Here is a 17,533-nt window from a genome sequence, read left to right on the forward strand (position 1 = left end):
CAGGTGCTGATGCAACAGCTTTTACAACCCGGATCACAAGGGAGGTCACATGATCCCTCCTGAGCATTCATACCTGTGTTGGAGCTTTTCCAGTGATGGGTTCCTAAGCTGTCGCTGCTCAGCTGTGATAGATCGAGGCTCTCTTCGAACTTGCTGTGTATCCCTGGAGCAGCAGAATGCAGAGTGCGCAATGCTTTCTGAGGGCAAGAGAACATTAACATGGAACCTGTGCAAAGGACAGCATGCAAAGCCAGCCTAGCCTAGTCTATACTGTGATATACTCATTTCATACGCTGGGTAGTCATTTTCTTGGGTTTCATTGCAAGCATTGCACCGATGTGTGCTGGATATACCATTATGAAAGTAAAAGCATATCCATGCACAATTAAGCATGATGAAAGCATAGTGAAGCATAGGTCTGCATTGTAAAATCCAGGGATCTAAACAGAAAACATGAAAAACCATGGTAAATGGTATAACCATGGGAAAAGCATGAGAAAATTAAAAACTATTGTGGAAACTTTTCTAAGGGTAGTCTCTCTGTACTGTACTGTACTGTACACAGGGCTTTGCTCACATGACCACACTATATAACACTACAAAACCTGGTAGAACTACAGCAACTTATCACATACAGTTATAATACTGTTATAACTGTGCACAGGGTCATATTTCAGTGACGCCACTAAATAAGCTCATAGAATTATGAAACCTGCAATGTACTGTATGCATTCTAATAATCAGCTGTGCTTCACTGGTTGGCATGACAACACTATATAACACATCCTAACTGCTATATCACAGTATACAAATATTGACCGGAGTTCAGGCTTATAGTGGAATGGTGTTGCCCTGAGTGTTACACAGGTGACACAGTGGGCAGTAATGGGCTTCACTGAAGGTTGCTTTTTCAAACCCAGGGGAACAGGTTTTCACTGGAAGGTGAAAGCTGCACTCAGTATCTGTTCTCTTATCCCTATGCTGAAGTGTTTTCACTGTTGACTGCTGAGTGATGTCAGAGGGCAAGAGTTCTTTGACTGCTTTGAGCGGCTATTGACTATTTGTGGTCACGTGACACTGCATTAGCCAATAGGGTTGGCTGGTTTCCATGCAATGTTTAGTGATACTGTGGGTCACGGTATGGTGAGGTGCTCACCTGCAGCAGGTCCTCATCCTTCAGGCTCCTGTCTCTCCCTCTGCAGTCAGGGCGCTGACTCAACCCTCTGCTTCTCTCGCTTTTATAGTTGCTGAATTCACCATCACAGCCTAAAAACCACAAGAAATCTATTCATTGTTTAACTGTGGTAGGGAGGCTCATAGCGGGAAGAACTATAGTTACCAACAGGGGACTATAATTCCCAAAGCTGCAGGCTGAGATCCACTGCAGGTAACTATAGTTCTTCCGGAGGAGCCTTTAGTTCCCCACTGTGAGCTGAGGTCTGCAGTCCTATTTGTTTTATGAATCAGTCAAGAAAGTTGTGTTTATGAAGTCCATAGCTCATAGTTATTAAAGTTCATTTTGGCATAGAACTGTCCATCTGACTTTCTCATTGAATTTTAGGAAGTCAGAAATCACTGAAAGCAAAGTTTCTATGGTGATTTTGGTGTTTGTGGCATCTCTGTTTTCTAGTATATTTTGTAATAAATGTTCTGTTGTCCGCCATTTTGCTTTGTTGTGTGTAGAGAGGAAGGACGCTCAGAGTGACGATGTCATTTGAGGGACTTTGTAAAAAAACAAAACTATTGACTGTAAGCAGCATCACAGGGGCAATAGTTGGATCTATTTTGGGTCATGTGATCAGGTTTTAACCAATCACATGGCAGAATTTCTAAGGACTGATATATATATATATATATATATATATATATATATATATATATATATATATATATATATATATACACACACACACACACACACACACACATTTAGGACTGTGCCAGCAGCAATCTGAGCATTCAGGCTATTTCAGAATTCACTCTAAGCTCATTCAAGAGTCAGTGAACCTGTAGTGAGTCAGTCAGTAATTGACACAGGAGGGGTTTGGCATGGTTTTAAACCCTGGAAATACAGTCAGGAAATAAGCATGGTAAAGCCTACAGCCTTTTTTTCTTTTGTCCACTGAATTAAATTGAAGCCCGCTTGTAGGCTAATCGATTCCTACACAGCACATTATTCTTCGTTGCTCTCAATACCTGGGTGATGTTTGTATTGTGGGGTATGGCGCCTCTGCACCTCAGCGATGGCACGCTGGATGGCGGAGGGGTCCGAGGGCACGACCCGATCCAGTCGGTACACAGCACTGGAGGTGGGTGGGATCGGAGCGCTCAGAACCGGGGAGCAATCTTCCACAGGCCTGTGAGAGGGGTGGGAGAGAAGGCTGTTACTCTGGACTCTACATATAACGGTGCAGCTTAAAGACCACAACTCTCTCTCTCAGTCATTACATCCAGGTGACTTTCTAAAACTCAGAAATGTAAAGCGACCCTGTGACCAGCAGCTCTCAGATTAACTCCAAGTACATCAAGTGTTTAAATGTTAACCTGGCCACTTACAACACTCCTCCCCCAGTGGATGTAAAACACCAAAAATGGTTATTTGTTATGGTTTAGACAATGTCTTGAGATCTCAGTTGAGGCCACAGGGAGCCTCAATTTTAAAAAAGTCACCAAGCAGTTGATGACTTAAACACTATAATAAGCTCCTTCATCTTATTAGCCAGTCGCCCACTGTGGCAAAAGATACTGACTGAGGTCCTGCGACTGAAACCGGATTTGAGTCAGACCTCTTTAAAAACAACACTGGCTATCTTTTCACAGCTGCCCATAAGACCTTCTGCAAAGTGCAGTTCTGGTTCTGATCTCTAAAAGAGTTGATCTCGATATTATCTAGAGAGGGTAGCCCAGGCAATAGTGCTATGCCATCAGTTGTAATTGAACATCCAGCCCTGGCCTGAACAGTAATGTTATTGTGAGCTCTGCTCTCTCAAGTGGAAGGACGTCTGTAATTCCTTCAAACCGGAGCCCTGACGCACCCCAAGAGATTTTGGCCAGTTGTGTAAAAGGTCTGTAACATTCTTTTAAAATCTTCAACACACTTGTCTAATTTTGTTACTGGGTTTCTTTTATTCTGTACTGCCGTTTCTTCTATTTAAGGGTAAAACAGCAGAGACCAGTCGTAGGTAGATAGACGGAGGTGTCTTGTTACTTATTAAACGTCATGATCACTGTAACGCGTGCAAGATATCAGAAGCATTTCTTTTCTTGTGTTCAATGGATCTTGTGACGTCATGAATTACACGCAGTTACAGATAAAGTCCCCGTTCAGCACCGAAAGATGAACTTCGATTAGCGAAAGAACCGCAGTAGACTTCACCCCTCTGCAGCCTCCGTCGGCTAGGTTTGATTCCCGTAGTGATCTTTGGGGAAGCCGCCATCAGCCATGTTTGATTTTGCGCTATGCGTCCCCCCATAGCTGTGTAACTACGGCAATCCGTCACTGAACTGCACCAAACTTCAGAGACAGCCAAGCACTTTGCCAAGGTGCTAGACTGGTCTCTGTTTATTTACACAGCTTGATTGATTGATAGGCTGTTCGTTTTGAAGAGACTGGCTTTGATTGGTGTTGCAGCTGTCACTCTCTTACAGGCCAACATTCCCAGATCACATTCACAGTGCTTTTCTTACTGGCCCAAGAGAACATTTGTATTTTTTATTTCAAAACACCTAATATATACAGTGTATATATATATATATATATATATATATATATATATATATATATATATATATATATATATATATATATATAGTGGTATTCTCAACATTACAAATACAATATTTAGAAGTATATGCATGTATAAACTGTAACATCTCATGTACAGTGATCTGTGTATTTTACTGTACATATCCCACCTTGAATCCCGTTTGAAGTATGCAAAAAAACACTCAGGAGATTCTGTAGCCATGTGGCAAAAAGTTTTGTGGTCTGACAAAACTAAAATGCAACTTCTTGGCCTAAATGCAAAGTGTATGTTTGGCGCAAACCCAACACAGCGCATCACCCAAAGAACACCATCCCTACTGTGAAGCATGGTGGTGGCAGCATCATGTTATGGGGATGTTTCTCATTGGCAGGGACTGGGGCACTTGTCAGAACAGAAGGGAAAATGAATGGAGCAAAGTACAGAGAAGTCCTTGAGGAAAACCTGCTGCCCTCTGCAAGAAGCTGAAACTGAGACAGAAGTTCACTTTTCAGCATGACAACGACCCAAAGCACACAGCCAGAGCTACACTGGAGTGGCTAAGGAACAAAAAGGTAAATGTCCTTGAGTGGCCCAGTCAGAGCCCCGACCTAAATCCAATCGAAAATTTGTGGCATGACTTGAAGATTGCTGTCTATCAACGCTCCCCAAGGAACTTGACAGAGCTTGAACAGTTTTGTAAAGAAGAATGGTCAAATATTGCCAAATCTAGGTGTGCAAAGTTGACCTATCCCAACAGACTCACAGCTGTAATTGCTGCCAAAGGTGCTTCCACCAAGTATTAACTCAGGGGGGTGGAAACTTATCCAATTATGATGTTTCCGTTTTGTATTTTTAATATATAACTTTTTTCCACTTAACAGTGTTTATACTGTACCTCTAGATCTGTATTATAATAGCTATGTACATGCATTTGTTGAATGATTAGGAAGTAGGGGGTGATGCTCTGTGTGTGTGTGTGTGTGTGTATATATATATATATATATATATATATTAGCTCAAAGAGCCAGCTGCCCTATATATATATATATATATATATATATATATATATTATTGTTTGTATTGCTATGCAACCTGTTGACATTTTGAATGTTAAAGTGTGAAAAACAATCCCTTTAGTTTGCCACAGGGTACTTTTGGAAAAAAATGTGGAACATAATAAAACATAAAAATATATATGGAAAAGGGGTATTTGGGGTTGACATCAGCTTTTATTGTACAGCTTCTATATATTATTTGAATGTATTTACAATGCATACTCATGTTTGCGGTTTTGTTTTTTGATATATTTTCAATATAAAATTTGTCACTTATTTCACTGACCTTCGCTGGTTGGAACAGGCCCTTGTTTCAACCAGGTGATTAGTCACTAAAGTGAACACCTGGCAGACCATTGGTGTTGCTCTGCTTCTGTCTGCAGAACTGTGAATGTGCACACAAGCTGAACATGTTGACCAGCAACATAGAGCAACCAAATTGGTCAACAAAATCAGTGTGGACTTGTTGGGCAATCAGATTTGACAACAGCTTACTGTCTGACAGCCATGTTGGGGACTTGGCTCAGTCCCATTTTTTGGGTATATCAGCAGACATTTTTAGTTTTTTCTTAATCGGTGTATACAATGGATTGGAGACCTGAGAAAACACCTCATTCATGGTTGAGGTATTCATAAAAAAAAGTGTTTCCAGTTCTTAAAACTTAACATTCTTATAGTGACACTGATGCTCATGGACTACTACAGCATCTTAACAGAACTATGGTTCCAGTGTACATCATATTCTTTTTTCATGATAAACAGGGTCAGGACCGGTCAGTGCATCTCATTGAGATTGTGATCCGCTCAGATCTCAAGAAGATTAACCAAGAGGCAGCAGGGTCCAGTCTGGTCAGCCCATCTCATTGAGATTGTGATCTGCCCTGATCTCAGCAGCAGGGTCCTGCCTGGTCAGCCCATCTCATTGAGATTGTGATCTGCCCTGATCTCAGCAGCAGGGTCCAGCCTGGTCAGCCCATCTCATTGAGATTGTGATCTGCCCTGATCTCAGCAGCAGGGTCCTGCCTGGTCAGCCCATCTCATTGAGATTGTGATCTGCTCTGATCTCAGCAGCAGGGTCCAGCCTGGTCAGCCCATCTCATTGAGATTGTGATCTGCCCTGATCTCAGCAGCAGGGTCCTGCCTGGTCAGCCCATCTCATTGAGATTGTGATCTGCTCTGATCTCAGCAGCAGGGTCCAGTCTGGTCAGCCCATCTCACTGAGATTGTGATCTGCTCTGATCTCAGCAGCAGGGTCCAGTCTGGTCAGCCCATCTCATTGAGATTGTGAACTGCCCTGACCTCAGCAGCAGGGTCCAGCCTGGTCAGCCCATCTCATTGAGATTGTGATATGCCCTGATCTCAGCAGCAGGGTCCTGCCTGGTCAGCCCATCTCATTGAGATTGTGATCTGCTCTGATCTCAGCAGCAGGGTCCAGTCTGGTCAGCCCATCTCACTGAGATTGTGATCTGCTCTGATCTCAGCAGCAGGGTCCAGTCTGGTCAGCCCATCTCATTGAGATTGTGAACTGCCCTGACCTCAGCAGCAGGGTCCAGCCTGGTCAGTCCATCTCATTGAGATTGTGATATGCCCTGATCTCAGCAGCAGAGTCCAGTCTGGTCAGCCCATCTCATTGAGATTGTGAACTGCCCTGATCTCAGCAGCAGGGTCCAGTCTGGTCAGCCCATCTCATTGAGATTGTGATCTGCACTGATCTCAGCAGCAGGGTCCTGCCTGGTCAGCCCATCTCATTGAGATTGTGATCTGCCCTGATCTCAGCAGCAGGGTCCAGTCTGGTCAGCCCATCTCATTGAGATTGTGAACTGCCCTGACCTCAGCAGCAGGGTCCAGTCTGGTCAGCCCATCTCATTGAGATTGTGATCTGCACTGATCTCAGCAGCAGGGTCCAGCCTGGTCAGCCCATCTCATTGAGATTGTGATCTGCCCTGATCTCAGCAGCAGGGTCCTGCCTGGTCAGCCCATCTCATTGAGATTGTGATCTGCCCTGATCTCAGCAGCAGGGTCCAGTAACGAGTAATTAGTTTACATCTGCTGTGTTGCTCTTGACTTGAAAATGCAGCTTAGTGTAATGGTTTTCAATCAATTAATATGTTTTTAAAATGAATTCACAATTTTACAGACTTTTAATGTTTAGGTGCTAATACTTTTGTCATGAACTATTTGAAATTGCTTAAGTGCTTTTATAAGTCCCAAGACATTTTGGGGGAGCGGGGGTATACTACCATTGAATCAACCAATGCCATCTATAGAACGTCATGCCATGTACACATTTTAAATAAAATAAACGCTCAGATTGGGGCGCCCCCCCCCCCCCTCCCCGTTGAGAAGCACTGTGTAAACGTGATAGATTAGCTACTGCAACACTTCATATTAGCTGCTCATGTATCATTTACTTTGAGTTGTTGTGATCACAAGTTGTTGAAGATTCTGATCAATGTAAATTAAAGATTGCTAAATGACAAGCTTCTTCTCACCCAAACTAAGCTGTATTAATAAGTCAAAGGTGCTGTTTTTCAACAGCGATGAAGAGACCCTGAGACTCAGGATGATTGGTAAGAAAAATGAATTTAACTTATTTTAAAAGGTACATGTATCAGTTTTTTTTTTTACATTCATTTTAAAACCAGTTGTGAAGCTTTTTTGAGCGTGCTGAAGGCAAATAAAATACAAACTTGTTTTTCTGATATTAACAGGGTTCTTTTAGTGTAGTTGTATGGGTATTTGAGTTTTGCAATGCATATTCGTATTTTGCTCCTTTTCCAGCGTTCTTATTTATCAATGTCCACGTTATAAAAACAGATTAGTCACTTTTGCTTTGATTTTGTGATAAAACTGGTACTTGTATTGATTTTATTGTTAATCTTTAAACAGTTTGAAGCATTTTTGAGTGTGTTGTGGGCCAACAGTATGAACTTATTTTTCGTATTAACACAGTATTTCATGCGGTTGTTTTGCTATGAAGATTTGTTGCTGGTTAACTTTTCATCAATTGTCCATGCTTACCAATGTACACGTTTTGAGGGTGAACAACAAATAAATGTGTTAATAAAGCATGATATTTACTGCTTTTATTAATTTTAAAACCATGTTTGTTTTTTTTATTGTGCTGCAAGCTTTTTCATGACTGCATCTGAGGTTTTTTGCAGATGCTAAGTCTCAAATAGGCACTGGGGCTACTATTGTAAATAAAATATTGTAAATAAACGCTGGGGCATTTATTTAAAGTTTTACGACATAGATAGAATTACACACATACATACTGATGCACAATGAAAACACAACAGTAAATTTTACATCAATAGCTCATTGGACACATACATAGTGTTATTTACATTTTAAATAATGAGCATATAGGTTTGTTGATTGTTTGAGTAGTATTGTTCCTTGGGATCAAATACTGAGCTCAAGTCATGTGATTTCATAAAAATGCCAGATGCTCAGTGTTTGGTATTTGAGTTAAAATTGCCACAATGAGTTGATTAAGAATCTGTATAAATAGCCATTAAATAAGACATGATTTTAATTCATGCTATTACAATTACAAGACTTCAAAAAACAATGTCGAGGTCTTGCTGTGGCCAGTTTTCTCTCCTGACCTGAGTCCAATAGAACATCTGTGGGACCAAATTGCCAGTGCCATCCACTGGAGACAACCGCGACCAGCCAACCTTCACCAGCTGGCTGCAGCTGCACAGGAACAGTGGCAGAACATCCCACAGCAGTCTATCCAGAAGCTGATCAGGTCTATGCGTCAACGCTGCTAGGATTGTGTTAATGCTCAGGGAGGTCATACCCGATACTAACTTTGTAATGTTTTCATTCTGACTGCGTGTCATGTTTCATACTGAAAACTTATCATGATTCTTTGATTTGTATTTCTGTTCACATTTTCTGTGACTGTTTGATATCTGTTTAAAATATTTGATTAAATTCATTAGACTGGAGTGTTGCGTTTCTTTTGTCCATCAGTAGAGTAACTATTGACTGGATAGGAAGGCTATAGTGGAAAATTACTGACCCGAGGGAAGACTATTGTTACCGACAGGGGGCTGTAATACCTGAAGCCGCAGGCTGAGGGCATTGCACCCTGGAGGAGCATTTCATTTTCCACTATAGCGGAGTCTGCGGTACATATTTAATATATGAATCAGTCAAGCAAATAAGCGAGGCAAAGTTGGATAGTGAGTACGACTTTAGATATTTTGTTTAAATATAGCTGATACCGCATAAGTAAATAAATAAAATAAACAGAAAGTTTTTGAAGTTGACACCGCATACAGTGGTTATAAAAGTTTTTTTTGGCGTCCAGCTCTTTGTGCGGCTTGCTGACTGCTGTATAATCCAGTTTACATACCCACTGTCATTTGTTTACATTGTTGAGTCAGAAAACAGTGGCAGTGACGTTTTAATCCCCATTTTTGAAGCACTTTTATAGTAGGTTTTGTCATTCATTTTCTGTTAAATTACCGAATCGGTGTTCAGGCATTTTCTCTTGTTGCGAGTGCAGGGAAGGGCGTTCTTTTGAAAAAGGCCTGGACTGACAAAGAGGTGAACCAATCACATGACAGACAGATACTATTGCAGGGTGGTGTAAGGATGTCAGGGCAATAGTTCATATCTATTTTTGCTCCGTTGATGAGGTTTTAACCAAATCACAGGCCAGGATTCCAACCACTGACTCATTCACATTTTTTGTATGTTTAACATACCTTTGTCAATGGAATGTGTTTGCAAACAAACCCTGGTGGGTATTTATAAGCTTTTTGATGCCATGGTAACTACACATTTAAATATAATAATGTGTTTGTGATGTCACTTACCACAGCTAACACTCAACTACTCATTTCTATTTAAACCCTGATCCATTTATTTTCTTTTACTCTTCAGTATTGCACATTATCTAATTTTATTTCTTCTAAAGCTACATATTATATATTGTGTTACGTTTGGCAAAATACACCATAAAACAAGGTTGCTCGTTTTGCATGACAAATTTCTTAACACTGAATATCTATTTTCTCTATTTGCGATTTCACTTTTATCTTTCCAAATATATATGTGCATACTTTACATGTGCTCTTCCACGTTTTAATGTTCTTTAAATGTGTATGATCCATTTAGGATTACTGTGGATTATATATTATATATACACACACACACACACACACATACAGTGTTCCCTTGCTATAACGCGGGTCTGGGGGGGGGACGACACAATATAAAGCATTGTAACCAAAGAGGGTTATAAATGGAGGGGACGTCACAGGACACAACACACATCTGACAAATACAAAATAAAGTAACTCACTCTCTACAATGCACATATAGTGAAACAAAAACATAACTTCCCGTGAATTAACCATGCGTAAAGCACCATGTAGTCAACGCTATATTCTTTACAAAAAAAAGGTAACATTCCCACTCGTGGATCATTTTAATTCGCAGTTTTTAAACTATAAATAGCCTGGCTAAACGGCGGTCAGGAGTTCAGTTCGAAGCAACAGACAAGCAAACCAAGTGCGAGGAGAGCGGGTCGGGAGAGGGGAAGAGGGAATGGGCTCGCCCCAGGTTCGGCTGCCAGAGCGGGGGTGAAGCATCTCGTCTCCCAGAGAAAGCCGCAGCTCCTCTCGCAGCAAAACAGTAAATGCATTAGGAAAGATAACCACATAATAGGCCTAATATTTACTTACTTATAAAACGAATGCTGAATAAAATGTCTGTTATAAAAGTACCAGAGCAGCTTTTCTTCAGTTCAGATACTGTATCAAAAGGGAGAGACAGAAATGGAAGTTCGACTGAGAAGTTGTTTATAGTTTGAAAACCGGTACTGTATTTACTGTAGAAATACTGCATGAATCACTAGTATAGGGAATTGCTGTTATATCTGAGGCGCATTATAACCGAGAGCCTCATAGTGATGGAGTGCTGTATATATAAAATAAAATGACACACAGAGTATGAAACCAAAACAAGTGAAGGCTCTGATCATAGTAAATAAATGTCATTCAGAATCAGGTTAACCATTAAAACAAAAGAAAAACTTTTATTTATTATTAATTATTTTCAATAAGACACTTCTGTTTATACATTACTGCCCCGACATGTAAAACTTTAGTGAATATGGGAATGCACATTGGTGTGCGTGACAGGATTTCCCAGTCACTTTTCATAAATCTCCCAAACCAAAATAACCCATATAAAAAAAAAATGACACTGTACTTTGTCTATACATCGCCACCCCCCCCAACCCCCCACCCCTTGAACTTGTTGTATTTTGAGGGAGATATAGATTATATATATATATATATATATATATATATATATATATATATAAATATATATATATAAATATAATGTGGGTATTTGTATGCATGACACAAAATGAAAAGTTCTTCTGTTAATCCTCTGAATCCCAAACTAAAACATGCTCTAATAATGACATTGTGATGTCCATGTTATCAGCTATGTGGATCCCTATGCTGCTGTCACTTAACTCTTCTCCATGTTTGACAGAGCATGAGGGATTTTTCAAGAGTTTGGCAGAGAAGGAGGAGAGAGCACACTGGCAATCCCCTCCTCCCATACTCCCTTGACACTGCAGCATCTCAGTGGGGTAAGATGGAAACAGAGAGGGAGGGTAGAGGTCGTGCGTCTGTGAGAGAGTGCATGGTAAAATCGGTGGAAACATTATTCTCTCAAATCTGGTATTTAAAAGAAACCAAATCCTGGAATTGGATTCAGGCCTAGTCCTTAAGTTCCTTAATCAAAGGTTTAAAAACATTTGTCAAAACCAAGTCATAGACATAAATATACATCTTGAATATGGACCAGAAAGGACCTTCATCAGAAGATAAGCTTACATTTTGACCAGAAAATCAGGATGCTAACCACTGTAGCTTAGGGCTTCAAAATACCAGACCTTGTGACAGAACCCACCCCTCTATACTGACTCACACACTCAATCAAATGCACATTCCCATTAAAAGGCCACATGACTGCAACACAACACAGAGATGGGGAGGAGTGGGGGGTGGGAATGTGACGGCAACGGATACAGCTTACTTTTTATTCTTGGGCGACGGCCAGTTGCGTTTGTCGCCGCGGTTACCACTGCCATTGCCGGGGCCCCCAGCTGTTCCCCTGGCCGCTCTGCCACCCCCTCCCCCCGGGTTTGGTTTCCGGTTCTGCCGCTCCATGCCGGGCCTCTGGCTCGAGAAACTGCGTTTGGCTGCTGCTGCTGCCGCCGCTTCTTTGGAGGAGAGCTCTGCGTTTCCTCTGGGTCCACCCCCTCCTCCGTGGTGGTAATGCCTGCTGCCGCCCCCACACGGCCCTTCTCTCTCCCGCCTATCTGCAAAGTCGCTGCTTTCAGAAGCCGTCTCCCATTCCTCGTTGGCCTGGTCCGAGTTCTGGTTGGATAGGTCTGGGGATTTGGTTCCAACAGGGCTGCGTAGAGCCTCCTTGGGCATGTGATGGTGATGCTGCTGGTAATGCTGATGAGGTGCATGGTGATGGTTGTGGCCGCTGTGGTTGTTATGAACGTTGTCATTATTATTACTGGCAGTAAAGGAAGAGACAGTTGTGACCCCACTCACACCTCCCATTTCATTCTGCTGCAAGTTGGCCGGCATTGAATGGTGGATCGGGGGCGTTTCTGAAGGCTGCTGCCCGCCGGCGTCACGCTGCTCCCCGTTCATGCGTGCCGCGTTCTCCCGCTCCTGTTTCAGGCGCCGGAAGCGGGGGGGCTTGTCCTGTTGGTGCTGGGACCTGCCATGGCGTCTCCTGCGCGGGGGCCTTTCGAAAGGTCGAGGGGGAAACCTGGAGCCTTCCATGTGAGAGTGGGAGGGGGGTCGAGCGGTTAGAGGGATTGCCGGCAGATTGGAATTGGGATTCATGTTTGGAGGCGGCTGCTGCGTTGTTGGTAGCGCTTGCTCGCTTTTCTCCAACGTCTTTTTATCAGCCTTGTTTTCTTTTGAAGACTGCACTGTTGCTTGCTGCAGATTAGAAGCAGGAGGAGGGTGTTGATGCTGCTTCCTAGCAGCAGAGGAGGAAGAGGTTGCAGATTTGGGACCTTGCCCCCAACCGCTATTTGAGGAAGCAGAAGGGGGCTGTCTGCTGCCCGGCACGCCTCTGTACACTCCCCCTCTCCCTCTACGGGACGGCACTCCCCTGGGGGTGAAGATCCTGCCCCCTGGTCCTCTTGAACTCTGAGCGCTTGCTTGTGAGGTGGCGTGTTGCGTCGATGCCTGGCTTTCGCGTGTCGGCTGCTGGCTGGCACTGCCAGTTCTGGTAGTCTTGCGTTCCTCCTTGTCGGAATGCGCCACGTCACTGGCTGCACTTTCAGAGCCGGTCTCGGAGCCCCTCTGCCGTCTGCGCTTGGGCACCTCCTCATACTCCGAGCCCTCGCTTCTGGTCTCGCTGTGGTTACGGGCCCTGAACCCCGAGCTGGAAGAGTGATGAGGATGAGATAGTCGGCCCCGTCCTCCACTTTCTCCTCTGTAGGAGTCTTGGTTGTAACCCCCACTTCCTCCTCTGTACTCCCGGCTGCCCCTGCCTCCAGCCCTACCTCGGCTGCCTCCGTAGGTGCCCCTGAAACCTCTGCCTCGGCCATAGAACTCCCCGCTGCCTCTCCCCCTGCTGCCTCGGCTGCCTTTGGAGGAGTTGGAATAGCCTCCCCTGTCGTAAGAGCGCTCCCTTTCTCTGTCCCGCTCTCGGCGGGTCACAGAAGCAAAACCCCCTTCTCCATCCTTTACAGACTTCCCCGGGCGGTCTTTAACCACATTGCTGTTTTTAGTTATTTGGTGATCCCTATCTTTGGAAGACAGAGCGTTACTTGCAATAGCAGCAGTGGTAGTGGAACTAGTAGTAGAAGCATTAGCAGATGCAGTGGTGGAAGAATCAGGGGCTGCAGATTTGGGCTGTTGCTGAGAGTTTGACTGCGACGACACTTGCTCTTGTTGCTGCTCGTCTTTCTCTTTCAAAGCCACTTTCTCCTCGGATGCTGCCTCTCCCCCACCTCCCTCTCGCTCCCTCTTCATTTCCTTCACGATGGGACGCTTGATAGGCCCTGCGCGCTTGCTGCCCTGGCTGTGAAGGTGTTTCTCTCCTCCAGAGTTAACGCTGGCCCGAGTTTCCTCGACTCCACTACTCCCACCACCTCCTCCCCCTCCTCCGCCTCTCCTGCTGCTGTTGGCCGAGGTGCCAGGCCGCGGACCCCAGTGGGTCTCAGTTTTATGCTCGCGGCCGCGCTGTGGCTTGTGGGCGTGTGAGTGATGGGAGGAGGTGGTGCCGGTAGCACCTTTATCAGACCTCCTGCCTCCCAGTTCCTCTGGATTCCTGGAACCAGCACTGGCCTCGTCCCGGGAGAAGGAGGATGAAGAAGAGTCTGCTTTCTTTCCTGCCGCAGTTTCACGACCACTCTCTGGCTTTCGGACCTCTGTGTTTTTCTCCCTCGAAGAGGTAGCAGCAGCAGATACCCCAGCAGCAGGAGATATCCCAGCAGAGGATGCTGATGAAGTTAAGGACGCAGATACAGACAGTGAAGTAGAGGACTGAGGAGGGACTGCAGCTGCTGCTGATTGCTGTGGATGCTGCTGAATTATTATTTGGTGCTGCTGAACTTGATGCTGATCCGGGATCAAATCCAGAATACGTCCACCACCGCTGCTTCTGACATTTTCTGAGCTCTGTGGGAGCGTCGCTGTACCCCAGAGGTTCGGCTGCGTGCTCCCTGCCCTGGAACCTTCCTCGTGGGAGTAGCGGTGCACCCTTTGAGGGCCTCTCCCTCCACCCCCGTTTTCGGGGAAAGGCTGGTAGCTGCGGCCCCCCAAGTAGGATTGGTGGTGGGGGTGTGGGGGGTGTTGGTGGCGATGGGGGTGTGGGTGCTGGGAAGTAGCAGTGTTAGGAGCAGGGGCAGCAGCCGGAGCTGGGGGAGGCATGCCCCCATCACGTAGGCTGACTGGAGGCGTGTCACTCCTGAAAGAAATGAAAAGAAATAAGGACTGGATTTTGAACTGTCGATGCTGTTATGATGTTGATGCTTTATTTATTTATTTATTTATTTATTTATTACGTTCCGGCCCGCTCTTTCACACCACTGAAAACTACTGAGCAGAGTTATTTTTCTGAAATAAATGTTTGGCCACGGAGTTTGCACAAAAATAAAATGTTATGTCCCCATACAGCACTGTGAACATGGTTCATATTCTGCACTCTTAAGGATAGTTCATACAGTGCAGGGTGGTCCTTCAGCCCTGCTATGAGATATTCAGACACAAACAAGCCCAGCAAAGCTGATTTGATATGAAACATATACATATTCAAAATAGGTGAATACAAGACATCGTAAAAACCTGTTAATTGCAAAATATTTCCTGACTTCCACTTTACTTTAAATTTTACGCATTTTTTCAGTACCAATTAATGAAAGCGTTTTCAAATTGAATTAGATAACTTCTCTAAGCATTTAATGTAGGCTTTTTTCTTTGCTGATCATAGCTGGGAATTATTTTTTTTACTTGGGTAAAGCTATGCGATTATAAATTTGGAAGATTCAATAGTATTCCTTTGTGAATGTACATTAAATCTTTTCATCTGCAAATGGAAACACATTGGTGGAAAAAATGGAAGAAACCAGAGCAGAGGATATTATGAGCGGTGAGCAGAATTGTCACCACTCCACTCCGCTCACATTCTCTGGTCTCCACAGAGCCTGGCTCCCTTCCCTGGATCCTGCTCCTATCTGCCAGCTTACACTGTTGCTTTACAAAGAGTGAAGCTGCAGTTCTCACTAGACTTACTACACATAATAGGTTGAATAGCCCTTATTGGTCCACTTGAGCCAGAATGACTATGTTACATAGAATACCGAATAACAAACAAGGTGTTTAATGCAATTTAAATCATTATTTGAATGTAACGTATTCTTACCTGAGCCCTTTGTCATCATCCTCATGTCTCAGAGGGGACCCCAGGGGGTGGCACTCACTCGGCGCACCAAACACGTCGGCCCCCCAGGCCAATTTTGGGTCCATGGGGGGAGTCCCGCGCTCCCGGAGCATATTGGGGTGTCTGTCAAAGGGGTCGGAGCCCGAGCCACCACTGTCTGAACGTTCTCGACCCATCAGACCTAGAGAGAGAAGTGGGAGTGTAAGAGACTTTATAAACACAAAACAAAGATGCTCTCTCTTTTCCAGAATTAGTCCTTTCTGATGTTCCTCTAATGCAACAAATTTGCTAAATCTTGGTAAAACTAATTTAATAAAAATTATCAGATTTTGTTGCAAGTTTGTTGCTTGAAAAGTTGCCAGAAAAAGTAGCCTGAAAGCTGCAAGTGCTTAAGGGAAATTCAAGATTAGCACCAAGGATCTGTGAAACCAGTCGAGACTAACAAATTGGTGTGCTTGTACAAATTACAACCTTATCTAGTGAAACTTGTTTGTTTGTTTTGTTTCATTGCTTTGCTCCCTACCAGAGGGGTGCATGCTGCCTGGGAAATAGTCCATGGGAGGCGGGCGTCCCTGCATCATTCGGGGGTCCATGAAGGGCGGGATCATCACCCAGCGCGGGTCGAAGTTCATGTGCGCCATGGGCGGGGGCCTGCCGATTGATCCAGGGGGGTACATGGGCTGTTTGGGGGCTCCTTGTGGGGGCGCGGGGAGAGCCATGCCCGTTCCGGGACCCCCCTGCTGTGGTGCACTCTGAGGGGGCTGGGATGGGGGTGGAGGAGGAAGCTGGCTCTGTGCCACCTGGCTGTGCTGCTGCCACTGTTGCTGCTGTTTGAGGAGCTGTTCCTGAAAGATGAAAGAATAAATGATTCAGTAACACAGTGCACATCACTTAACATTGACAGGGTTACTTTCAACATTCGCTTTGCTAATGTTCCACACCTGACACACTTATGACTATTTGTGTATTTAAAAGTACACATACACTGTACAGAAATCCAATTTAGTAGTTATGCAAATGTATCAGCATGTATATTTTAGCAGTGGAAAAGAACAACCTGAGTTCAGTTTAACATCTCCCATGTTGCTTGTTATGACACAGCACAGTAAGTAGAATACTGTATGTAGAGTAATTTAACAAACCCAATTACAGTCAAATACTATTCAAACTAAAAATCTGAAAAAAACATTTGCAACATGAATTGTGGCATATGCAGGTTACACCAAAGCAACCTCTTGTTTTCTTTATGAACCCAAGAAATCCCCCTGAACAGTCCAGCGACGGAAACTTGCCTGCTGCTGCCTCTGGAATCGAGGCGGCAGGGATTTCTGATATTTGGAGTAGCCCTGTGTCAAGACTGGCTGCCGAGCCTGTGACATCACCTCGACCTTTGAACCTTCCACGCTCCTGGGGACGCCCGGCTCCTCCTTCATCATCTCCGCAGGCTCCTGCGGGACAGGGGGGGCCGGCTGCGATTCGGCTGGAATGAGGGGAGAGATTCAGTCACCTGTGCTGTCGTGGGTCGATTCAAACACTAAGCAAACTGACTGTAAAGAAATCTGTCATTTTACAGAAACAAATGCCTCGTTTCCACTGACCAAACAAATACTGGAAATATAGCCACAGAAACACCCAAACTAATAAATATGGAATCACATCATGACCTGCACATTTTTATCAATGAAGCACATAGTTTTAGCCTCACTTACAAGGAGAGACGTTCAAATTATAAAACAGAAAAAATAACCTTTATTAAATAAATAACAGGGA

General features: G+C 44.1%; 1 protein-coding gene across 3 annotated transcripts in view; it reads right to left on the minus strand.

Annotated features, from left to right (window-relative positions):
- Positions 1-17,533, minus strand: part of LOC117964804 (protein PRRC2A-like) — a 45,929-nt gene that overhangs the window by 6,651 nt on the left and 21,745 nt on the right. For 2 of the 3 annotated variants that reach the window (XM_059009285.1, XM_059009284.1), the window contains exons 14-20: positions 17,056-17,243; positions 16,287-16,608; positions 15,746-15,944; positions 11,882-14,791; positions 2,197-2,357; positions 1,157-1,266; positions 74-197 (exon numbers count right to left, since the gene is read on the minus strand). In XM_059009285.1, the coding sequence (XP_058865268.1) occupies positions 74-197; positions 1,157-1,266; positions 2,197-2,357; positions 11,882-14,791; positions 15,746-15,944; positions 16,287-16,608; positions 17,056-17,243 (4,014 nt within the window). Of the gene's footprint in view, positions 1-73; positions 198-1,156; positions 1,267-2,196; positions 2,358-10,509; positions 10,579-11,881; positions 14,792-15,745; positions 15,945-16,286; positions 16,609-17,055; positions 17,244-17,533 lie in introns of those variants that run through there. The other variant, XR_009310981.1, reaches the window with a different exon arrangement.

The sequence above is a fragment of the Acipenser ruthenus genome, chromosome 38 (genome assembly GCF_902713425.1).
Source record: "Acipenser ruthenus chromosome 38, fAciRut3.2 maternal haplotype, whole genome shotgun sequence".
Taxonomy (NCBI): domain Eukaryota; kingdom Metazoa; phylum Chordata; class Actinopteri; order Acipenseriformes; family Acipenseridae; genus Acipenser; species Acipenser ruthenus.